Below are 25,244 nucleotides of genomic sequence, written 5' to 3' on the forward strand. Positions count from 1 at the left end.
GGTACATGTAATCATTGCTTAAAACCTCAATGAATGCAAGTTACAACTTTGTAGGTTCTTGTGGCAATCACCTTTGAACTTATATGGAAAAGAACATCTCTTAGAAGTTATTTTTGACATAAAGACTTCAACATAGAAACATTGACTAGCAGAAAAAAATGGACAGACAATTTAAGACAGTTGTGCGAGATGTTAAGGGCATTTTCTATTATGGCTGCATATGATCCAACCAATGAACATGAACACTTTCCTCACCTTTACAGTTTCCTCGTGGGCACTGTCACCGTCCTCTTTCCTCTTCTTTTTTGTCTTCTTCTCTTTCTTCTCCTTGTGTTTCTTCTTTTTCTTCTTTTCTGCCCCTCCATAATCACTAGCACCGCTGTCTGAGTTTCCCCCATAGTCTTTCTCTGAGTCCCTCTCTACATCACTTTCCTAAAAGAACAGCAAGGAAAGAAAGGAACAGCAAAAGAGTTAAAGATGTAGGATCTGTCACAGCACTGAGACGCAATAACATCCTTCAAACAAACAGTCAAAGCATTTCTGAGTGCACTTAGTAGCAAAGTCAAAGTGCATAATCTGAACTTACAATTTTTTTGCGCTTCCGCGCCTTAGCCGCCTTGCCATCCTTGTCCTTCTTTTTTGTCTCCTTCTTTTTCTTAGGGCCTCTTTTCTTTTTCCCAAAGCTGTCTTTTTCTGAAGTATCCCCCCCTTCTTCGCAGTCGTCTGCAGGGGGGTTGGGGGTGGGGGGTGTGGGATGGACAGAAGAAATGACAGGGTGAGGCGAAAGCAAGAGGGGGTGTCAGAGGTTGTGGCTGAATCACACTACTAACAATAATCCCTTTCAACACTGTGAATGATCCACTTAGTCGCTTCCCAGTGCAATTAAGGGCAACAATGATCCAGCCCTTGTGAGCCCCAACTGAAGTGTTGCCACCAAGTGCATTTGTCATTGAGGCATTGTAGTCCGTTGCACCTCTGACCCCATGCGAGCTCTGAGACCTGGCAAGTTAATCCTGAAAATCATAGTGTTGCGTCTGACCTAAATTAAGGCTGACAGCCTATCATACTGTCTCAATTAGTGACAGCAGCTTACTGCTAGGAAAACTGAGACGTGAGCTGCTGTTAAGATCAGATACGCACATATGATAGGACAAGGATACAAATAAATGACTGTGGAAAATGACTGTGGAAAAATATCAGAATATCAACATTTGAGAGGATAGGCAATAGCCTTCTGATCTGCACATACATAGCCTGTAAAGACGACTTTTTGAAATGTGAATGACAAATTACTCTGATTTTAACAAGACGAAAAACAGCAAAATGATCTAAATTCAGCAACCAGAAAAAAATTAGTCGATAAATTAAATTATTTTAAAATATATTTAAAAATCATAGAGATAGATTATTGTAAGGCCCTTGAACTTATGGATTCTTTAAAATCTCCATGACGTGTTTTTATCCAATTTGTGAGCTTTGACAGTTTGAAGTTACTGCGTGTTGACATGGGCAGCAGCCAACGGAGCTGTTTTGTCTGAGGCGAGGAAAAAATCTTAACCCGAAACAATCGCTTGCGGCCGCCATTGTACTTGATAAATTAGTTCGATTTTATTGTCTGCCTTTGTTGGTAAGACGCAGTGCTCGCACGGGCAAAGCTCGTCACATTTCCCCCCGCTCTGCTGCAGAGAGCTGCCAGAGGCGGCAGCAGCACGCACTCGGGGTTCGGTGATTGTGAGGCCGCAAGGCGAAGCTAACCAAGACACGATTCCCTCCCACCGTCTATTCCCACCTGGGACCGACCACCGCACCGACCGCGGCGGAGGTCGCAGGGGGTTACCAGGGCAGGGAAAGACATGTGCTGATTGAATTGCACACTTGTTAGACTTTTAGTCGTGCAGAAGGCCGTGCTCGATTTCCTTGAAAACGGACACCTTTACCAAATATAGTTCTTTATAACAGCGTACAATTAATGCTGCACTTTTACAATTGACCTACATGAAATAATAAGTTGATAAATAACGTAGTGAACGTGTAACTGTTTCTACATGGAAGCCTACTGTCCGCTACTTTCAATGTAGGCTTGATGGAGCAGGGCAAGGAAAATTAACATTTGTTTAATCAGCATTTTGCAGCCTAGTGATTCACCTGAAATGCTGTTAAATCATTTTATTCTCTGTAATGTTGGTTGTGAGGGAACTAGCCTACCCAATGTCCCCTACTGTAATTGCTTTTCATCTGCCTGCAACTAGGCTATATGCAATATTTAAGCACGTTAATGCATCCATATCTTGAGCTTTTTAGTGGTTTCTATACGAATATACTAGTTTAAGTGAGACATTTAAACATAACCTATTAATGGCACAGGGTCGAGAAGTGTGCTACTCTCAAAACTAGGCAGCTTCGAGAACTTTTAGGGAGGCACATAAATGTCCTACACCGAACCCATCGCTGTCAGAGAGCGACAGTGGGTAGGGTCAAGTTTATTTACACTCTGTCACAACAGTTCTTCTGTCTCGTAGTGACAATTCGACTCATTCAAACGAAGACTACTGTAGCAAGGGTGTGGGGTCCATGTTTTCTGCTTATCTAGGGTGTAAGGCATAGGCTACCTCCGATGCAGTCATTGGATATAAGTCAGTATTTCAAGAGAAACGAATGGCAAATCGCATCTATTTCAAAAGCAACCAACATCGAAGAACAAGAACTAAGAGTAATTATGCATGAAGGACCAAAGGGTGCCATGTCAAGTTTTGCTAAACTTGGTTTTCAACTCCAGATAAACCCTAAGCTAGCGCCCGTAATTGGGAACTGCGGGAACGAAAGTGACCCGTTGACATATTTGCAAGGTTCAAAACTATGCAATAAGGCTTTGTAGGCTTTCTGACAACACTTTTAAAGACTGTTTTGGCTTATGAGGGAATGTGTTTGTATTTTGTATGCGCGCTCCCGAGTCTTTCGCCAGTGTTCCTACTGTACCTGGCGCGGCTAGTGTTGCAGTTTCTCTAGGCGCCGCCGGCGAGTTTATGTCGCTTGCGTTCTCGTCTAGGTCTCCGTCGTCCTCTTCTTCTTCATCAAAATCTCCTCCCTCGGAATTAGCCAACATGCCCTCATCTTCCTCACAGGCGCGTAGAGGAGAGGACATGATATTCCTGTCACCGACCCCGTCCTCGAAATCAAAAAGAGTATTCCTCCGGAATTATGATATTTATTTAATATTCAAATCGACACACAAAAAAGTGGGGGGCGTTTTGGAATATTTTACACTACAAGGCAGAGAAACAAAGATGGCCGCCCTTATATTTATTTTTTAACAACCCCCCCAATAAGAAAAATCCCCTTACATAAAAAATGGCTGACTATATTATTTCAGAACGCCCCCCTCCTTCTCCTCCTTTCTCTCGCACTCTCTCTCTTTCTCTCTCGCACTCGCTCTCTTCTCTCCCCTCCCTCTCAAAAATATTCACATTGTTACAAGAAAGGGGGTGTATAGCTAGTGTAAGTTGCATTATAACATGTTTATTTTTTCTTCAATCTGTCACGAAGTGAGACTTGCCTGCTGACTGTATCTCCATCGCGAGTACACGCGGATGGCTCGCGCACTGTGGCTGCACTGCAGCGCGCCACTCAAATCTAACAAATATGGCTACCTTAATATTCTTAAAGGCCCCCACCGTAGTGTAAAATTATTTTAGAGCAAGGGGTTGTATGATGGGAGGTTGAGAAGGGGGTTGGGGAAATCTGCCGCAGCCATGCCCAGACTTACATCAGATTGTATTGCTTAAAAATTAACTGTTTGCGGTGAGGATGAAAGAGGCTTACAGCACATTTTTGTTATGAACTTTACCACATTTTTGTTGGTATATGCCTAAATAAAACATATATTCGTTTTTCCTTCATCATTTAACAAATGACACATTCCTAAATTTAATACAGTACAGTTTGATCTTGCCTGGTCACAGTAGAAGACTGAAACAGCCTCTCACTGCAGTGGCCCAAATGCCAAAGTAAACTGGTTTTGCATACAATTTTGGTACACTGTTGGCACCAAGTCGACCATAATTTTAGCAAAAAGAGTTTTGACAAAATAAAGCATATCCACAGGTATTAGACCATCTCTGCATCAAAATATTCTGTTAATTGTGGAAGGCAGTGGCCGGATTTAAATTTTTATAAGTTTTGTTTTAACAGATGTAGGATTCCAATTAGACTGCATTTGCAGAATCTTATGCTGAATGAAATTGCTTGGCCACTGTTTTTCAGATTATATGAATATCATATAGACTATACTATGAAATGAATAGTAGTAACTGTTTTTTTTGTCTCATTTATGCGTAACAACTAGAACACTGTAAAAACCAGACTGTCTGACTCAAATGTAATATTGATGCAGCCACGTCAAGACCAAAGAAAATGGCCAACAGCATACAACAGACATACAAATTAGAGTCACATTAAAAAGAGAGGGGGTGCTTCTGAATAACATAATAAGAATCACCATGGCAACCAGTTGACTGTATTATTCTGAGGTTTTATTGCACACCATGATTTCCATTTATTTTTTATTTACTCACACAGCGCCATTAGATGCTGCAGCAAGACCCTGGGAGATAGCATATGAGAGCAGAAAACTACGGAATGGATGCGTGTGCGTGTCAAAATAAAACTAAATGTGGCTTTAATCTACTACGTTGACCTGATTTTTATTACGGTAACTTGTTTTCATTTAGTGCACATGGAATATTTCCCTGTTATATTGTCGGTAGGTCAAAATTCAGTGAGGTCATCGTTGAAGTACAGACATATAGACTGGGTGAAAACGTCATGGTCCATGCGACACTGGTAGAAGTCCTCGTCCTCATCAATGATGCCATTCTCACACAGAGTTTTGGTCATGTCCAGGTTTATGTGGTTGTGTTTCCAGGTGTAGCTGGCTGCATGGGAGTTATAGCGTAAGTAACGCTGTAAGATCTCTTCCAAGATCTCCTCTGAGCACACCTGTGAAGGAATAAACCAACTGTTGTTCTGATGTGGAATTACCAGCCACTCATTTTAAAGAGTTTGACTTCTTCAAGATTAGGCAATCTAATTGCATCGATAATTGTTTTGTTCTGTTTTGTTTTGCTTTTACATCTTTAAAGCAGGGAGTGCACTGCCCTCTGAGATAAACATATGAAAAAACAAAACTAAGGAATTTGTTTATTCTGATCCAATGAAAATGCTCAGCCCAAAACCATGTGAGGGGAAGGAAAGAAAAAGAGAGGAAAATTAGCAGTGAGTGGGAAAGAGAGAGAAGAAGGAGAGATGGAAAGAGTAAGAATGGTGGGGTGGGGGTGAAGGGGAGTGGAGAGACATTGGAAAAACAGAGAGGAATGGACGAAAAAAAGTGAACGTCTCCAACTAAGCTTCTGGCCCAAGAGGAATTCACTGATGCCAGATGGGGCATTTGGCATGAGCTTGCAACCCCTCCTCCCTCCCTCCTCTGTCCTCTAACACCCCCCACCTCCCCAACACATATACACATACCCGCTGAACTTCTGAGCAAGGCGGGTGGTAACTCCCCCAGGGGGTGAATTACTGAGACCCAGCTCGGGCACAGTTGTACACCCGGAGGCTCAACATCCCTCTCATTTCCCCGTCATGCTGGACACGGCTCAGAGGAGCAGCATGAGCAGGGAGCAAAGCAGTCACAGAGGGGGGAAAAGAGCATAGTCTTTGATATGACAGTGAGGGGCAAGGATGAATAACTGTTGACCCAGTCTGCCCTCTTCTGTGCACTGTGGTGTAGTGCAGGGGGGGAAATACAGCTGCAAAAGCATACTTTGCAGCTTTGCACGTAATCAATGTGGCCAGCCAGCTATACATCATGTAATGACTCATACACACACTTAGAGAAGTGGGATGGCTCATTGCCCTCAGAAAAGATAGCACTGCGATGAGAAGCTGGCTTGTTTGCAGGCATTGGAGTTTGTTTATGGCGGGCGAGAGTGAATTTTCTTCCCAGACTGCAGCTGGCTTACCTCCAATTTCTGTACCTCGGAGGTGAGGGTGTTGATTATGCGTATCCAGCGAGTCTTGGCAGACAGTACGCCCACCTCGTAGTAGCTGTCCCGCCACCAGGGCCTCCCAAAATCATTGGCCCAGTCTGTGCGTGGGGAGGGAGGGGGAACGTGAACAAAGCGCCCCCTAGGGGTATAGTATTTGAGGCAGCCTGTGAGTGGGTCAATATGGGTCAGTATCTGCAAATGCAAAGATTTAAGCTACATGAATAACATAGCATGACGTTTTACACGAAGCATTTCTATTCATAGTTATAACGCAGAAATGGCTTGTTGATTGTTGTCTCTTACATCTTTCGTCTTAGGGTCAAACCAGTGACTGATGTCCTTCCCTGCACATTCAATTATGGGTTTCAAGATAACATCACCTATTACAAATGAATGCAAAGTTATTCGATGTATTGGCAGCGGAGTTTCTGGGTCCCCAAAACCAATTAACTAGACCTTTAAACTAAGACAAACTATCCTACATGCTATTTAACTATAGCATTTACCTGGAAAAATAAATAATTCACAAGTTTTCATCTCATCGCGTTTTCATACCAGCTCAACTTACCTTTGAATTCATTCACCAACGGTGTCAAATCATACACTTTACCCAAGTAAGACAGCCATAAATCATCCAATGTGTTGTGAAGGGACACCTCACTCGGTGTGTAATATGTAGGTCGTTTCATTTGGCAACGAATATTTGAACTGTCGCGATAAAAATGCAGCGTAAAAGTTGAATGTTTTAAAATGAACTTAAAAGTCACCGAGACACTATCAGATTGTCGTACGACCTAACAGTACTTCGATGGTTTAGCTAGTAAGGATACATTGCATCAGGCTTGCTTATACAATGAATTGTTTCCCCGTTACTGTGGTAACCAAGGTAACCACAACTCAACACATGCAGCAGTAGGCACTGACTGCTCTCACCGAAGTCGCGTGGGAGAATTAAATTACAAATTGGACTCTTAGAATTGGATAACCATGCAAATGCCTTTAGCCTATGCATAGAATACGCAGGTCGCATACGAAGAATATGATAGCTGTTTTAAATGATAATTTCCTAACATCACATAGCATTTATGTAGCCTATTTGTTCTTCAGTTATGTATTTCATTGCAATTGTACATTTCCATTAGCCTGCATACCACACCGAACCCCGCCCACAATATTTTTTGGTCCGTGGTTTTCTGACTAGAATTATAAGTATGACATCGTCAGGCTACATTTCCATGCTAATTTTGAAAGTAATAAACTGTGCACAGAACACTGCTGGAATACTGGTTTTCGTTTTCCCCGTTCCTTCAGAAAGTCATAACTCAGCCTTCTGTATGCCCAGAAGTATTTTGGACTCAAAACCGCACCCTTTAGCCTCCTCAGTTTAGTAGGGTGGGTGAGATATCTTTCAGAGACGCCAACTGACCAAAAATAGTTTGCAGAGTAATTGACATTTCTATTAAGCCCTTACTGCACCCTTCACCTCTACTTGGAAATGTTATAACATTTATACTGACAACACTACAAGACTTAAAACATGAGGCATCTGGCCTAAAGTTGGTTTGATATCAAAATATGTGTCATTGCGAGCAGAAATTATTTGTTTAAGGTGTAACCAGGAACAAATGAACACAAGCAAACAATTAGAACATTTGCAGTGAAGTAATCACTCCCCATTATAACCCGAAAGAACATGGAATTAGTACAAAATGAGTACAACAACATCTAATTTCATATTTTTTTTCTTTCATTTTAAATACAATCTGCACATTTCAGGTTCATTTTGGCCAAGACAAAGATACAAAAAAACTAAAATAAACAAGCCTTTAAACAAAACACAAAAACGGGAGATTCTGTGAGTCATGAATGCCAAGAAATCCTCCTTGGAGATTAAAACAGTACAGTAACTTTTATTCCTAATGAATCTCATGAAGGTGTCAACATATTTACCTTTCCAAAAGAGTACCAGCAAACTGGGTTGACACAGGTGCTTTTCAAGTAGTATGTCCATGAAGTTATAGACTGAACGCACAGTTGTAATGTTACTAATGTAAACCCTCTGTTTTTGAGGGGAATTGGGCAAACTTGAAAATACACCCAATTAGTTTCTGTCTAAACAGAAAGGTAGCAGGTATTCAATTGTCAAGTGTTTAATGGTCACACTGTTCGCCATTAGGTAGAGTTTCCTTCTGAAGGCTTTACGGAAGTGTCCTATTCAGTTCCAGGTCCTTATTATGTTTCTATACCTTAAAGAGTTGAGTGCTTTGGGAGTGGTTTCATTAAAAGAAAAGAAAAAAGGAGATTAAAAGATGGGACATCAAAGCCATGCTTTGAATAAATAGCATGTTAAAACAAAACAAACAAAAAACCCACAAAGTTGGTACAGTAACTGTTTAGAGAAGTTGAAACGTTAAGTCTGACGTGCGTGAACAGGCATAGTACACATTTTATTCAGCTCTGCAATAGATCCTTGAGCCTCAACACGTGGCATCAGCCAAAAACACACGCCACAACTTAAGATCACACAACAGCTCTTAAAACCTTTCTTGGCCTCTCTATGCTGTCTATGAAAACACTGTTTTTCTGAGTTTGTAACATGTTAATAATTTCTGATGTTTCTCTTGCTGCGTGGAATCTTACCACCTTTTGGTTCCTCGTTCCTATGCAGAACCCACACAGGCAACTACATATGTAGCACAGAGGAGCTAAGAAGGTCTGAGAGGCGTAAACGAAAGTGCTGTTCATTGTAAGTAACGCAACGCCACTGCACATTAGTGGGAGTGCTAGAGTGGAGGATTCAGATGCAAACAGTAGTAGTAGACCTAGACAGATAGGAGCTAAGCAAGGAAGACAAGGGAGCTGAACACCCCCCCCACCCCAAACAAAAAGGAGGAGGGAGGTAAAAAAAGGAAATGGCACACCGATATGGTCAATGGAAAACTGTCATGACCTGAACAATGAAGAGGAGGAGGATGCAGGCTAGTGGTTAGCTGTGGTGGCAAGCTCTCGTGCCCTATTCCTGGCTTCTAGTCCGTACGTCCATCCTCCGTGATCTCACGGCTCTTCTAGTAAGGACTGACAGACAGACAGTGCCTGCTAGTTTATCCTTACAGTTCAAGCACTCACAATCTGCAAAAAGTAAAACAGTCCCACTGTATCATAAGTGGTGATGCTAAAAGTCTCACCAAACTCCCCTTAATTAAACACCTTCACCTGCAAAACAAGGGAGGTCAAAAAAGAACCAAAAAAATATCCATTCCTAAACACTGCGGTCTGTCCTCTGGCTCTTTCTTTTTTTGAGTACTTTGAATTTAGTCAGTTGTAAAAATAATGATCCGTCCATTTTAGTTGTAGGTAAATTTGAAGTGGTAGTTGTTGCCCGACTCAAAGGGATTGAAGCCGAAAGGCCAGGGACCTCCGCCGCCACCACCGCCTCCCTGCTGGCTCTCTGGGTCCAATGGGTCCTCACCCGCATCAACCTTCTGACGCATTTCTGAGGGGAGAGAGAGAGAGAAAGAGGGGGATCTTCACCTTGGAAATATATAAACACTTTTGTCATCTCAATAAAAATAACCTGGGTTTGAGTCAGAGATATTTGAAGAAGCCCTTATCCCATTGCAGGTATATCAACAGGTCTAATGGTGCGATGTTGTCCTTGGAAGTCATTTTGTAGTTTCAAGTCGGAAGTTTCAACAGGAACGTCAGAATTCCAGCTCTAAAAGTCGGACATACTAAACCAACCCAATCTTCAGAATCCGAGATGGCTGCCGCCGTGCATCAACAGGTCTTCAGCGCTTCTGTCTCATTTAATCAGACTTCGACACAGTCCTACCCAACTTCTATCTGCAGACAGGTTGCTACACTGTGTGTCTGCGCTAAATAACACATAATGTGTTTTCATCAACTGGTATTGCTAACACCTCGTAACAATAGCGAACAACAACAAATGTTGTTTTCTGTCTAGTTACTAGAATGCGGTCAACTCGGGTGTGAGGTCATTCCGAGTTCCGACATTCGAGGTGAATGGGACGCACCATAAGTTAATTCGCTGTAGGTGTGCTGTGCAACTGATTACAGCAGGTCCGTTTCCAAGTTTTTAGAGAGACAACAATAACAGGCTAGCTATTTTACGGTCAATAGAAGAAAGAAATGTACTTGGTGCTTACATTCGTGTTACCAGCCTCCAATTAGAGCCAAGTGACTTTAATTTTCACTCATCTAATTGGTGATGGTAGAGCTGCGTTTACCTGGATCAATGAGCACTTCCTTTGCAGAGGCAATGTCAATGAATCTCTTTTCTGCTTCCTTCTTGTCTGCCTCCGACTGGAAGTTGTCTGGATGCCACTGCTGTGCAAGCTTTCGGTAAGCTTTTATTATTTCCTGTTTGTTGGCACTCCTGTGGAGAAAGACAATAATTAGACAATTGGATAAACAAGACAGAGAGAAAAAAAGACAAAAAATATGGAGAATGAGACAAAAAATACGAAGTCAGACTCACTTTCCTACACCTAGGATCTTGTAGTAGTCCCTCTTGCGTGACTGCTTGAGCAGTTTCTGTGCTCGGTCGAGACCCTCGCGAATCTCCTGGTTCTCGTTATCAAACTCCCGAGCCTCCGCGTAGTCCTCCACAGCTGAAGCATGAGAAGAGCAGGGAGAGAGTAGTTCAGGCACAGCATAGATGCTTTACTTGCTTACTGCATTTGTGTCATCATCATAATGTAACCTAAATTATTATGACCGCCGTGGCGGTCATATAGGTTTAGTTGGAGTTTTTTGTCCTGGGACACTGAAATTTGGTGGGCATGTAGCCCCACTAGATGAGCGTGGAACCATTGATTTTCGTTTTGATCCGTTGCACCCCCGTCGGACTGGACCCGTTTTAGAGAGGGTGGGGCGATTCAGTTTTCTGTGAATAACTCGAAAACCGTAGGGCTTAGGAGGACCACATTTTTTTTTAATGTTGGTCTTAAGAGGCCACGTCAACCATTCCACTACCACTTATTTCATGTATAGCGCCACCTAGTTACAAATGAAAAAGCAAAAATGGAGTGTTGTGAAACATTTTAATTGTAAGTTGACAAGGTCAGAACTGCACGAAATCGGAGGTGTGGGATCATTATGACTTCTGACTGCACGTTAAGTTTCGTGGAATTCCGTTCACGGGGGGGCATGCAATAAATTGATTTATATGATTATACACCAACTGGCCTGTAGGTGGCGCGACACAGTTTTCTTCGAATATCCCGAGAACCGTAGGGCCTTGGAGGGCCAAATTGTTCTTGTTTGTTTGTGTCAAGGGGCCATGTCAACCCATACCATCACCAGTCATTACATGTATAGCGCCACCTAGTTTAATCGAATATAGGTCAAAGTGCTCGAAAAATTACCAAATTTGCCAGGGACATCAAGCCTGGAACCGTCCATCTTCGGTAAAGTTTTTGTCCATGGATGGAGCAAAATGGCTCTGTAGCGCCCACTAGAACATTACAAAAAACCCTGCGCATTGGGGTTATTTTCGCGTAGCTTGACGGAATTCGGTACACGTCTTGATCATGCTTGGACGCACCAAAAAGTCTCTTTGGCTATGGAGGCAGGTCCACAGGAAGTCGGCCATTTTGAGTGGAAGATGCGTTTTGAAGGCGTTTGCACAACTCGCATCTGATCGAACTCGTCCGAAAGCTTTAATGGTAACGCCTTTAAATGTGGTCCGGCTACTCTTCAGCCATGGGCGACTAAAAGTTATATTGGATTTTCTCATTAGTCGGAAGGTGTGGCCGTGGCAGACCCTCAAACTTTGCCAACTTGTTAGTGCTTGCCACAAAACACAAAGTGTCTTATAACTCAATCGCATATATGACAAAGTGCTCGAAAAATTACCAAATTTGCCAGGGACATCAAGCCTGTAACTGTCCATCTTCGGTAGTGTTTTTGTCCATGGATGGAGCAAAATGGCTCTGTAGCGCCCCCTAGAACATTGCAAAAAACCCTGCGCATTGGGGTTATTTTTGCGTAGCTTGACGGAATTCGGTACACGTCTTCATCATGCTTGGACGCACTAAAAAGTCTCTTGACGCCATGGTGGCAGGTCCACAGGAAGTCGGCCATTTTGAGTGGAAGATAAGTTTTGATGGCGTTTGCACACCTCACATCTGATCGAACTCCTCCGACAAATTTAATGGTAACGCCTTGAAATGTGGTCAGGTTACTCTTCAGCCATGGGCGACTAAAAGTTATATAAGATTTTCTCATTAGTCGTAAGGTGTGGGCGTGGCAGACCCTCAAACTTTGCCAACTTACCAGTGCTTGCCACAAAACACAAAGTCTCTTATAACTCTTGCGTACATTGTTTGATCCAGAGAAAATGTCTTAGGGTGGACGCTGGATCCAGCCCGAACGCGTACATATGCCTGACTGATATCACCTATAGCGCCACCTGTTGGTGGTTGGAAACTTCACTTTGTTTCCAAACCTCTTTATTTTACCTGTTTTAACAAACTACATTGCAAAAGAAAAATATACCAAAACAATCCACAAAAAAGTAGTACACAAAACATTACATAACCAAATCATCAAAATCTATCACAAATAATTCCTTTAATACATAAAAATGAAACACAAACCAATTTACACACACAAAACACATAAAAACACACAAACACACTGACAACCATGACTCACATTCTGTGCCAAAACCTACTGAACAGTTCGGCGGTCATATTTTGTAACGCTTTGCGGTTACATCTAGTTTTAGTTGGCATCATGAGATACTGGACTGAAAAATTAAAAGTGTTATAACAGGAGTGCTTTAAGGTTGCCAAGACAAGGCACTTATCTTGATGACATCTGCAACTGAATAACCACAATGGAAATAACAATCCACCTGGAGGACCTGAAGGAGGACTATACCTTTCTCATAGTCCTGGAGCTGGATGTAGGCCTCTGCTCTGTCCTTGAGGATGTTGAGGTTCTGGGGGTCTAACTGGTGGGCCTCTGTGCACGCATCTATAGCCTCTTCTGGCCTCTTGATCTAGAACCCAGCAGGATGAGGGAGAAACACGGAGAAGGAGATTCAAGACCGTAAATGTACACATACAGTACCAGTGAAAAGTTTGGACACACCTTCTAATTTTTTGAGAAATGTTTTATTTACTTTTATTATTTTCTTCATGGTAGATAACACTTTTATTGTTAAGTACATCATTCCATATGTGTTCTTTCGTAGTTAAAATGTCTTCAGCATTAATCTACAATGTAGAAAATAATAAAAGTAAAGAAAACACTTCTCCAAAAAATGTGTCCAAACGTTTCACTGGTACTGTACAATGCCAAGTCATGGTAACAGTGACTCAGGGGCGACTACATAGTTATAGCAAAAATTAAATGTGCTGTTCTGGGATTGTTGAAGGCAGGGCCAGGATATGTACTGCGTTCTAACTATACTTGTTGGTCAGTGGGTAGCGAAAGCCACATTTTCAGGAGGGAGTAAGGGAAAAAGGAGGAGAATCACTCTGACCACTGTGAGGTGATGCAGAGGATAAGCCTTTGTACCACACTCATTTGACTTCTTGCAAATGAGCCATTTGACTAAACCACTTTTCACAAGTCAGCAGAGGATAGGTGGTGTGTTTTTTTTTTGCCGTAGGTGCACAAACCTGGACCAGACAGTGGCAGATCCTCTCCTTGGCCTTGCTGGTGTAGAAGGGAACGTTGGGCTCAGTTTTTATACTAGACTCGTACTTGTCAACGGCTTCCTGAAACCTGAGGGGTGATGGGTGGTTGGCAAGACAACGCTGTATTAGGAATCTTGCAAATGCTACAGAGGTACACTAAAATTCTGGAGACAATAAGCAATTATCTATTAAAAAGTGGCTTCACATGATCAGGACAACCCAGCCTGGTACACTGTACAACAACAAGGCTGTCTGTACATTCAAGCATTACTTGGCTATATATATTTTGCAATGTATGAGACCACAATCCAAACAAAGATAATTCACTTGACTATGATGTCATTTAACTACTGTTCGTGCATTACAGCTCATTCTTGTTGACAAGCACATGACAGGCAGGTGACTAACATGAAATGATGACATGAGCAGTGACATGGGACAGACAGTGGTTTGAGAGTGTGGGGCATACCTGTGTTCAAGGATGAGCTCCTCAGCAGAGTCCAGCTGTTTGCTCAGCTTCTTCACCTGCTTGTAGTGAGCGAAGCACTCCTTATCGTCCTGGTCCAGCTTCAAACACTCACGCACTTGACTGGAGAGCGGGACAAAGAGACATAATCATGTATAAATGGATCAAAACCATTGGTTTAGACATAGTAAAGAATAGACATCTGGGATATATATTTTATCTTTATTAACTTACATTAGGCAATGATATCACTAAGAACCATTAGCTATGTGTAATAAATAAAAAAGCCTTCTGCACGACTAGCGTATCAAACTAGTGTAAAAGAAAATACTTCACGGCCTGTGTCTCCACTACAGGACTGGATATCTAGCAGAATTTGATGGGATTTTGTATCGTTATCTGCTTACCCAAGGGACTCCTGGTGTTCGCCCAATTGGTAGTGCAGCTTGCTGAGTTTCAGGAAGGCCGCTCGGTTGTCCGTCCGGAGCTTGGCGGCTGGCGTCAGGTCCTGGATGGCCTTCCGCGGATCTCCAAGACGGATGAAGCAGTCTGCCCGGACCTCCCGAGATTCAGGATCCCATGGAGAGATCTGCAGGGATGATGGAGAGGGACTAAACAGTTATATGAATAATTCAAATCAAAGCACAAAAGGACATTACCATTTTATGTTCAAGAAATGGCTGGAATCCTAAATAGCTTCATCCCCCTAATTCATGCTTTGGGTCCAATTACTCTTAAACAGTGTGAATTCCTTCAAGTCAAAACACACCTAACCTTACAATGCATACAATTTATTTCAAAAACGCTCAGTTAATGGTCAATACATGGGGCCAACTGAAGTCTTCCTTGGGTTATGGCTACTTTTCAATGACCTGTATATAGTATGCATATGCCGTACCTCTATGACCCGGTCCAGAACTTGTATAACTGTGATGTAGTCGCCGCGGTGATGACCAGCATGGGCCTCCTCCTGCAGCTCCTCCAGTTCGTCTACTCTGAAGAGCTGCTCCTTTGCCTCCTGCTGGTCTGGGGAGCGCTGCAACTGAGCAAAGAGAGGAGGTGGAGGACAAATCAAGTCAGATTATGAGTTAACAAGATAAATGGTTTCTGGGGCAAGGTTCTCATTATGTAACATGAAAGAATAGGATGTGTTTACGTTCAGTTCCTTAGAATTTTAATTGATTGATTTGTCAGATTGATTTCCTATATCGCAAAAGAAAATATTAACTTTTGAGTACAGGGTGTCTTTGGGAAGCTTAGCTGATCCTACGTGGGATTAGAAACAAGATTTACCGGATAAAGCCATTTCAAACCATTTGAATTTGAATACTAAAGATAAATGGCTTTTTAGTCTGATGGCCATCACAAAAGATTTTAATTGTAAAGTACATTTTTAAGTAAATTCAATTGTCTCTGGCTCTCGAAAGAACAACTTAACTTTTATCTTCATAAAAATGAACAAAGATATGGACCTCCGTGTTTGCCAATTTTTGCACATCTGAAATTGATAAGGGATGGCCAATGAGGGATGGCCAAACCTGGCAGAAGTGAGCAAGAAATGCTGAAACTGCTTAGTGCAGCTTTAAGGAGAATAAACACCTGAATCTAAGGGCTTGTGATGGGATGTGTGACAGAGATGTTGAGAGACAAGGGAATACAAATCCATTTAGTCTTACCACTGCCTCAAAGTCTTCTCTGGCCTCCTGAGCACTGCCCTGCTTCAGAAGAATATTCCCTCTTTGGAGCCTGGCCTGGAAACAGCAAACGAGATCCAGTCAAGAAAGATACGAGAAAGACAAAAGAGTGACAGGGTGTACTGCTTGTGTGGAAGCCAGGGAGAAAGAGAGGCAAGAGACTAAGGCCCAATCTCAATACTTCCCCTTACCCCTTATCTTACCCCTTACCCCTTATCTTACCCCTTACCTACCCCTTATCTTACCCCTTACCTACCCCTTATCTTACCCCCTACCCCTTATCTTACCCCTTACCTACCCCTTATCTTACCCCTTACCCCTTATCTTACCCCTTACCCCTTATCTTACCCCTTACCTACCCCTTATCTTACCCCTTACCCCTTATCTTACCCCTTACCCCTTATCTTACCCCTTACCTACCCCTTATCTTACCCCTTACCCCTTATCTTACCCCTTACCTACCCCTTATCTTACCCCTTACCCCTTATCTTACCCCTTACCCCTTATCTTACCCCTTACCCCTTATCTTACCCCTTACCTACCCCTTATCTTACCCCTTACCCCTTATCTTACCCCTTACCCCTTATCTTACCCCTTACCCTTGAAATTGCGCGTTCGTGTGAGAGCTAGTGGTGTCTCAATACCCAACTTGATCAAGATTAAGGGGTAAGTTTAAGTGGTGTATGGCCCTCGTTTTTAAGCTGATCGGATAGCTACCTTGCTCCTCCAAGGGCTATCCCAGAGCGCACAGCGAAACCAGTTCGGGAATTTTCAAAAAAAAATGGCTGCTTGAAGCGAGGAATATTTTACATGAATAAAGCTATCTACACAACTTTTTATATGTTTATAATGACTCGGTTTGATCTGAAATGTACTACACGAGCGATGCATAGAATTGTCGGCCTTTACTGAAGCTTTCAAACGGTAGTTTTAGGATACAAATTAGCGCGTATACCACCACTCCATTGGCTTATATGGTAGCTTGCCAGCTATCATGCTACATACACCACATGTAAGTATTTTTGGCTTATAATTAATTTAAAAATGACGACAGTCTTGTTTCGTGCTCTACACAGTTGTATACATATATATTTGCAACCATGTTCTTCATTAGACTTTTTTTAAATCGCTAGTTTCATAGCTCATACAGTCACGCATGACGTACCCGAAACCGAGTGGCGTCTCATTTCATAGGGGAAAGATCTCAGCCCTTGGCCCTTACACTTGCAAGTGCTAGGGTTAAGACTAAGACAAGACTAAGCAAAAGGGGCAAGGAGAAGAATGGAGATTCGGCCTAAGTGACTCAAAGAGAGTGGGAGCCAATGCCAGAATGAAATCAAGGGAAAGGAATAAAAAAAGAAAAGCAAAAGTAAAGACCAAAAGAAAGAAGTAAAGAAAGATAATGGCTTAGCACTGTGCGACTACAACAGGTCTTCCTAGCAGTATTTAGAGTAGTGGGGGAGTGTACGCTGTACTCACAGCCAGAAAGTCAGGTTTGAGCTGTATGGCCCTGGTCAGGTCTGGCAAAGCAGACTTAGACTTCCCCATTGCCAGGAACACAGCTGCACGCTTATAATATGTCAGGTAGTTCTTAGAGTCTCCATCTGTTAAGGGCAAAACACAAACATAACATGGTTTCAATACTTCCCTTAAGGTATGTGGATAACTGCCAGCCTACATTCCTATATATAGCCTTTATATAAGTCTATATCTAACTGGTCTATATTGGTGTCTATAAAATTGATAGACTTTAAACTGTGGATAGATACATTGTTAAACAGAAACATTAAATCTGTAGAAATAGAAAAAGCTGCTGCTGGCATGGCTGTGCTCAAAGGTTTCAGATGCATCTTTACTCTCATGCTTGAATCACAGCCTCCACTTGAGATTCAGTTGTGCGGTTGTGTGTGTGTGATTGGTTATTGTTTGTTGTATTTGTATGTCAAGAGTAATACTGTTCTTACCAACAGCTGAGTGGTAATGGGACAAGGCCTCTGCTAGCTGCCCGGCGGCCAGCAACTTGCGGCCCATTTCAAGATGGTGCTCGATTTCCACAGGGGTGGCTCCCAGCACACCTGAAATATTCAGTGCACCCATTTTGTAAATATTAAACTCAATGGGATCATATCAAGTTCAAATGAATTGGACAGATACAAGAACAAAATGCAAGACTTAGTGCAATGTTAGCCATCATTAAAATGTAGCCAGATGTATTGTTATACAGTCTGCTCTTATCGAAGTATTATTTGTATTAGTTAAACTGGCCCTGACTTACACCATTGGATATATTTTCAACTTGGGTTCAATATTTGGTTTGAGTTATAAATAACGTCTATCAGTGTAATGTTTCACCAGCATTCCTGGGTACCTCATATCAAGCCATCAACAGACCTAGCAGCCTCTGGTAACCCCCTCGCTTGACATACATGAACTCAAACTGAAACTTTGGCTTTGGACACAAAGTCGTTGGCCATTTCTAGCAGCAGACGTCAAATTAGCAGGGGGGCAGGGCATAGTACGTTTATGTTGGACTGACAGCGAGCAGCCTCAATCCAGGTCAAACAACAATAAGAACGTCACTTGAGAACATGCATTTATTGTCCGACGTAGGATACACCTCCAACTACAACACAAATAAGTAAACTCCTTGAAGAAGACGCAACACAACGATTGCTTTGAACTCTCAGTTTCATCTTGTATAGGTTTCGACTCCCCATGTAAATCTAGAATACGCTGCAACTGGTCACACACAACTTAGTGAACGGGCATAATAGTAAATAGTTAGCTATGTTTTCTATTCCTCTTATTGGTCTTTAGGTAATGCGTTAGATCAGACATTGGGGATAATATAAAATCTTACCGTCAAGTTGTAAGTCCAAAACTACACACAGCAGGGATAACGATGACAAGACACCACTGAGACCTTTCCGTCGTCCCGACTCCATATTAGTATATTCACACTACTGACCTATATTTACAGTTTTACACTTCTCCGGGTGTTAGTGTGTTACTGATATTGAACACGGTTATATCAACAGTCGCGCCCTTAATATCATGACTGAGGTAAAACGAAAGCCATCTCGGCAACAAAAATGAACAGTATTTTACGTACGTTCCACAAATATTTCCGGGTGGATTTACAGACGGTCACAATGAAAAGGTCCGATGTGTGTTCCAGCAGATCAATTCTATCTAAAAAAAAACGCTTATTATAGAAACCAAAACACTCTCCTTGATGTACGTGGCAAAACATCCAGTGTAATTGACAACACCCAACTTAGCTCCTTTTACACTGCCTGCACTTCCTGACTTGTCTTCGTGGAACTGCCACTGTCCTGCACATCTACGCACCTAGGACCTAGCTGAACTGACACACATCCGTGTTTGCCTACAAACGTGGTGGCGTTTCATTGGAGAAACTATTTTAATACGCAGTGGGCACTCCCACATCCATGTACGGCGCTGTACAGTATTTGCATGTCTTCTACTTTCTCAACTTGGCTGCCATAAGGCCTGGAAGCTTAATATTTCGGCTGCTAAATCGATATTCAGGCAGTAAGCAAGAAGGCCTATGCTTCAATATACAAACGATAATTTAGACCTTTTTCAAAACAATTTTTATTTGGGTTCATAAACAAAAAACTGCAGATATAAAAAGCGAATAGGAAATTGTGATGTAATATTTGTCTATTCATTCAAATCGACAATTTGAATGAATCATTCATTCTGATTGATTTTGTTTCATACAAATTCAACCCCCTTTCCAATCGAGACAACTGCTGCACTTATACAATTGAGCCTACTTTTGCATTCTAAAAACCTCTTTAAGCAAAGATATAAAGTCATATTTACACTGTATGTTCTACGTCATATGGAAGCTAATGTTGTAGTATTATGTGGCCTACATAACTGCAAGGGAACTGAAATGAGACAATACACATTTGATTGACAGGTATCCATTTGTTAGTAAAATTGCTTGAGTGATATCACCTTTAACATCTCCCCTGAATCTCAGTAGGCCTTCAGTTTCTGTCTGGTTTTGCTCTTTACTTGAATTTTTGATAACACAAGAACTGCAAATAGGGCATAATGTAACAAACTCATTTGTCATAAAATGAATCTAATTTGAATGACATCAAGTCAGTGTAAAAGAAACATTTGCATAACATCACAACATAACTGTACTCATATGTTATATTAACAAAAAAGAAACTCAACAATAACAGACACACAAATAGAAATATTTAAGCACTTGAAATAATCCAAGTAGGTGCAATGTATAGTATTTGTCCCATGCCTGGTTGTAATAGATGAACACTATGTTGGACCTGGTAGGCCTACTGTAGATATGGTCATTCTCAAACATATGCATTTCGATCATATGTGGTGGCGGCGTCCCCCCTTCTGGAGTTTGCTGCAACAGAGTACACTGTTCTTCCAGTTGGGTTGTAGGGATAAGGTCTAGGACACAAACACACATATATATATTTTTTTTAATTGATTTAATGTTTAAAGTGTATCTCATTTAATCTAAACTATAAACTCTTTCTCTTTGTCTTCGATGTTAGAAACACACACCCACGCACACACACACACACACACACACACACACACACACACACACACACACACGCACCCGCACACACACACACACACACACACACACACACACACACACACACACACACACACACACACACACACACACACACAGACAACACACACACACACAGCCAGACAGAGTGAACTAAAACAACTTAGAAAAAGCATGAAAAGACTTACCCTTTTTCATCTGTGCCAAAGTTGCAGGCACAGAGGAGACAGCATCCACCACAGATGGCTAGTGTGGCAGAACACCAGCCAATGTACAAGCCCTCTCCAATCTCATACCTACAACACAGCACAAACAAAGCAATGCCTTTACTTTAACACACAAATACTTATAATCACATACAGAAGAGGGCTGTGCTCATCAGTAGAGACAAGAGACTATAAATTACCTTGTAGCAAAGTTTAGTGGGTTGAAGAAATCCTGTGTAATGTTGAATGCGTACCATGACACAGCAATCATTGTGCAAATGCCTAAACAGGACAGAAATATATAAATAGAAATATGACTATACTGAAATAAGTGCATTTATGTAGATTGCAATTAAAATCATTTTGAGTTGGTAATAAAACTGTCATAATTAATATGAAAAAAAAAGAGTTACCCTGTAGCAGGAAAAAGACGCCTCCAGTACCAGCAATCCTGCCTTTAAGGATTAGATTATCCCCTCCAGCTTTAGAGCACTGCATTCCCACTAAAGTGCAAACCAGGCCGAGTGTCCCCATGACTACTGCGGCAATCATCAGTGCGCGAGAGGCTTGAATGTAGCCTGTCAAACAAACAGTAATATAAATGTATAAATAATATAATAATAGGCCTACTCAAACAATAGAAAAATAATGTGTAGGCCAATACATATACGCATCCTGAGGGAGGATTCAATTTACAAACAAATGGTTTCAAGCATAGCCTAATAGACGAATCATTGTATCAGGTTATTTTAATATATATTAAAAAAAATCTGATGAATTAGGTTCCAGACAACTTAAAAAAAAAAAAAATTAAGCCCCACAAAAAGTAGGCTATACCATCTTATTTTCATCGACCGTCTTGAAAAGCCTGTACTCATTATATTTGAATGCCACACGATCCGGTCCATGCAACCAGAGGGCCACTGATATCTACTAACAGGTCTGCAAAGTTGATGCAATTTTAGCCTAATTATGTCGTACCAGACAGGGCAAGTAAAGATGGGAATTCTCGGCAGTTGTGGACCCCGGTAGCGTCGGTGGCACACGACATCCACAAGTTCTCATAGATGGTGGAGGTGGTGATAACACTGCCGTCGATTGTAGACGTTTTCCAGTAACGGTTCGGTATGGCGATCCCAACCAGAACCCAACCTATGAATCCAAGAAGCAAAGCAACGACTTCTACTATGGGGTCCATGTCTGAGTGTTTCCTGGTAATCCAGATGTGATTATAGCATATCCTTTTCAAAATAGGGATGGTGGTGCTAAAGTGATATTTTTTCTTGTTGTATCAGCCCGATATTCACGAAAGTGTAGGAACAACCTGTTGCTCCAAGTACTTGTGATGGTGTGAGAAATGTCAGTTGGGTGATGTACATGCAACGGATCAATGATTTATTAGTAATCTTCTCTCCTCGGGTTTTCTCCGCCCTTTCTCGTGTACATTCTCCCACCCATCGCAAACCTGAAACTGAACAGGTGTTTATCGGATGCCGAATGCCGAAAGTCCAATGGTCATCAAGATGACCTTGATCTCTCATCCACTTCTGTGACTGCAGTGTGTGTGTGTGTGTGTGAGAGAGAGTGTGAGTGCGTGTGTTAACGCAGACTAGTTCAATATCCTGGGTCAATTTGCCGGTCATTAATGTAGGCCTATCAAACTCAGGTTTGTTATCGTTATCTTACATCATTCTCACAGTCGTAAGTGTAGATATTAAATATATTGTATGTATTATGATTACTGTTAGAACTATGGTGTTTGAAGGGGACAAGGTAGCTTACAATAAAACAAAGTCATACAATGACGAATTAAAAACAAAATACAATATATACATGCATAAATTGAGATGATGACGTAAACAGTCCAGTGTTTCATGATAAGAAGAAGTCATTATTTGACAAAAATGTAAACCTTTGTCTGTGTATATTTTGACATCTTTGCCCCACCATGCTTTAAGTTTATTTTTTTAGTTCATAACATATAAGGGACCATATGTAGCCTACCATAAAACCATAACATTCCTGATAACCAGACATTTGAAAGACTATGAATGTGCAGTGCACATGTCTCTAAAACCATAAGATTATCTCTCTTGAAATAGATGATATCATTCAAAATGCACACATATGTGTTTTGTGCTGAGTTGTGCAACATTAGAAAGAAATGAATTATGAATTTGACCCTCCTCCAACTTAGTGTGGAAGAGATGAGCTAGCACCCCTCTTTCTGTGGAGTCATACTACAACACATAATGTGTCTTTCTTTTTGTTCATGAAAAAAAAGTGAACCGAGTTCTGAATTAAAGGCAAAGTCATACAGTACAAGAATGCTGCAGCTGGCGTGATCCCAGGGGTAAGTGTACAGTAATTACATTGTGGACCATTATGTTTCCATGCAAGTCCATGGTATAATACAGTTTTTCACTTTTGCTAAAACCCGTTTTTCAAAACAATAACGGCTTTCTCAAAACTGCATGCAGAAAACTGAAAACCTCACACACAAAATGCTAAACCTGACTCCCTTTGCAAGATGACTGTTTGCTATCAAATCTCTTACTGTTCACAAAATGGAACTTGTGTTTTCATTTGGTACACACAGCCATATTTTCAAAACACACACACACACATACAGTACATTCATTTAGTACACACAACTAATTATTTGCTGCACACTACCAAGCATTTACAGCACACAGAAGTGCAAAATTGAAAACACAATCATCGAATCACACCATATTGAGCCATTTCTCCTTTTGTAAAAAGGTATCAGTGTAGGCCTACATTTTTCAAACATAAAACAGCAATACCGTTGTTCTCACAAACCATATTTACAATTTAAGTCTCCTGTTCCACCTAACACTAGATTGTATTGACATAAAATTGTATACAAACTAGTTTTTCTCAATTGCTTACACACATTTTTGGAAAGCATGCCTCCTTTTTCTCAAACTCTAAACACAAATCCCAAAACAACTAACAAAAAATGCAAAAACCTTTATATATCCTGGAAAATGCTACTTTGCTTTCAAAAAATTGTGGCAAACAGATTTCGTACTTGTTCTCCATCCTGAAGGTTCTATTGAAAAACCATGAAAACATGGTCTACCACAGCGGCCCAAATCTCATTAGAGATGACCATTCTCCTTTCTCCTCCTCTTCCTCCTTCTTCACCTTGTCCTCATTCTCTTCCTCCTCCTTGTCCTCCTCTTCCTTCTCTCTGTCCTCCTACTCCTCCTCCTCCTCCTCCTTCTTGTCCTTTTCCTCCTCTCTCTCTTACCCATCTCCTTCTCTGGTTGTCGAGCTTTATCAAAGTTTTCAATAGTTTACCAAACAAAACAGAGGCTCAAGACACTTTTATGGTGCAGTCCTCACTGCAAATTGGTCAAAAGGCCAGAAAGTTTCGAGATTTGACTATTTGTGTCTTGCAGGTGGATGCTTTGAGATTTTACTTGAGAAGTGTGTGCAACAACAGAACTTTGTGTACAGTGTTTTGACAACAATCTGATGTGTCATTGACATTAGAGTGTTCACAAGGAAAATCAGAGTCTAATGCAGATCAGGGAGTCTTGAATATTGCCCACTTGGGCCGAGCGATTGATACATGACGTGAAGGTTGTGCAGATTGTGCCGAATTTTCGCTTTTTCGGTCTTAACAATAGTGAAAAACTGTTATGCTTTGTAGGGTTTCCAACCTACAATACCCAGTGAGGGAGATTCCTTTGCGTTTTTAGGTTGCACTCATACCTAGGTAATTCAGGGTGGGCACACCAATTTGGCATTTGAAACCAGATAGTTTTAATGGAGCAAGGAAATAACACAGGAACATGGGAACAGGATATAGAGGAGAGCATAATTGTCTGACTGTTTTTTGCTTCCACTAAAGGCCTTGGTCAGTCAGAATTACAAAATACATGAGCTTTTAAACTGAGAAGTAAGGTTGGAATTTGCTGGAGAACCAGCTGTCACAGTCAAGGGCATATAAATAGGCCATTAATCAGATAATAGCACACACTATTTTATCTGTTATTAACGTGTTTTTAGATTGTTTGAGTGAATCAGTAACTGACTAACTGTTTCTCTCTTCTACCTGACCAGTATATAAAATGTAGAATGTAAAGACTGATAACATCTTATCCTAATAATAGGAAGTATTTGTGGGTGGTGTGGTAAAACATCATGAAGGTTTCCTCTTGGGTCCAGAGCACAGGGAAGAGCCATGCACCTGTTTTCATAGTATAGACCATGTTCACTCTGTTCTAGGAAGAGCGGGTACATTATTATACAAGAGCTTTTGATAATAGGCCTGATAAGAGTTATGTCTTATGAGTCACTTGGATGAAAAATTGCTCTTCTCATTTGTTTTGCAATGAAACAGCAATAAAACAAAGGAGGGTCAAAACACACTTGCTTTAAAATGACTGTTCTGTTCATGTTATCAATAATGGAGATGTCCTTGAATAAATATATTCTAAATGAATCATTACAAAATAGTTAACTAACGCCAATATAATCCTCCACTGCATAAAGCACAATTTCTGTCTCCCTGCACAACGGATAAAAACTGACTTCC

General features: G+C 41.3%; 4 protein-coding genes across 6 annotated transcripts in view; all 4 read right to left on the reverse strand.

Annotated features, from left to right (window-relative positions):
• Window positions 1–3,623, reverse strand: part of chd3 (chromodomain helicase DNA binding protein 3) — a 61,381-nt gene extending 57,758 nt beyond the window's left edge. The window contains 4 exon segments of the mRNA XM_080838780.1: window positions 256–432; window positions 587–723; window positions 2,977–3,166; window positions 3,554–3,623. Of these exon segments, the coding sequence (XP_080694906.1) occupies window positions 256–432; window positions 587–723; window positions 2,977–3,142 (480 nt within the window). The 5' untranslated portion in view covers window positions 3,143–3,166; window positions 3,554–3,623.
• A 1,141-nt stretch (window positions 3,624–4,764) lies between these two features.
• On the reverse strand, window positions 4,765–6,798 carry cyb5d1 (cytochrome b5 domain containing 1; the record flags this gene model as incomplete). The annotated part of the gene is made up of 4 exons (XM_080839572.1): window positions 6,613–6,798; window positions 6,348–6,424; window positions 6,018–6,236; window positions 4,765–4,995 (listed from the first exon to the last, which is right to left on the reverse strand). Exons 1-4 carry the CDS (start codon window positions 6,731–6,733, stop codon window positions 4,765–4,767), a joined length of 648 nt encoding a protein of 215 aa, XP_080695698.1. The 5' UTR covers window positions 6,734–6,798.
• Window positions 6,799–7,785: 987 nt separating this feature from the next.
• dnajc3b (DnaJ (Hsp40) homolog, subfamily C, member 3b) lies at window positions 7,786–19,193 on the reverse strand. Of its 3 annotated transcripts, XM_080838442.1 has the most exons (13): window positions 19,152–19,193; window positions 18,987–19,066; window positions 17,839–17,949; window positions 17,354–17,478; window positions 15,857–15,931; window positions 15,079–15,222; window positions 14,588–14,769; window positions 14,184–14,303; window positions 13,697–13,802; window positions 12,951–13,071; window positions 10,543–10,675; window positions 10,292–10,440; window positions 7,786–9,537 (listed from the first exon to the last, which is right to left on the reverse strand). In XM_080838442.1, the coding sequence occupies exons 3-13, from the start codon at window positions 17,903–17,905 to the stop codon at window positions 9,389–9,391; spliced, it is 1,371 nt and encodes a 456-aa protein (XP_080694568.1). In that variant the 5' UTR covers window positions 17,906–17,949; window positions 18,987–19,066; window positions 19,152–19,193; the 3' UTR covers window positions 7,786–9,388. The 3 variants fall into 3 exon arrangements, with proteins under 3 accessions (XP_080694568.1, XP_080694567.1, XP_080694566.1); XM_080838441.1 differs by having other exon boundaries at window positions 18,987–19,189; XM_080838440.1 differs by having other exon boundaries at window positions 18,735–19,189.
• A 1,039-nt stretch (window positions 19,194–20,232) lies between these two features.
• Window positions 20,233–21,872, reverse strand: cldn15a (claudin 15a; the record flags this gene model as incomplete). The annotated part of the gene is made up of 5 exons (XM_080838416.1): window positions 20,233–20,335; window positions 20,657–20,764; window positions 20,875–20,956; window positions 21,088–21,252; window positions 21,656–21,872. 5 exons carry the CDS (start codon window positions 21,870–21,872, stop codon window positions 20,233–20,235), a joined length of 675 nt encoding a protein of 224 aa, XP_080694542.1.
• Between the last annotated feature and the right edge of the window lie 3,372 nt (window positions 21,873–25,244).

The sequence above is a fragment of the Sprattus sprattus genome, assembly GCF_963457725.1.
Source record: "Sprattus sprattus genome assembly, chromosome: 5".
NCBI lineage: Eukaryota > Metazoa > Chordata > Actinopteri > Clupeiformes > Clupeidae > Sprattus > Sprattus sprattus.

Excerpts from the sequence above, each read along its gene's own strand:
- dnajc3b (XM_080838440.1), bottom strand. The coding sequence starts at position 18,819 with ATGGAGTCGGGACGACGGAAAGGTCTCAGTGGTGTCTTGTCATCGTTA. Across the intron at positions 17,950-18,734 it reads TTTGGACTTACAACTTGACG|GTGTGCTGGGAGCCACCCCT; the intron begins GTAAGATTTTAT and ends TGAATATTTCAG. Across the intron at positions 17,479-17,838 it reads CCATTACCACTCAGCTGTTG|ATGGAGACTCTAAGAACTAC; the intron begins GTAAGAACAGTA and ends TGCCCTTAACAG.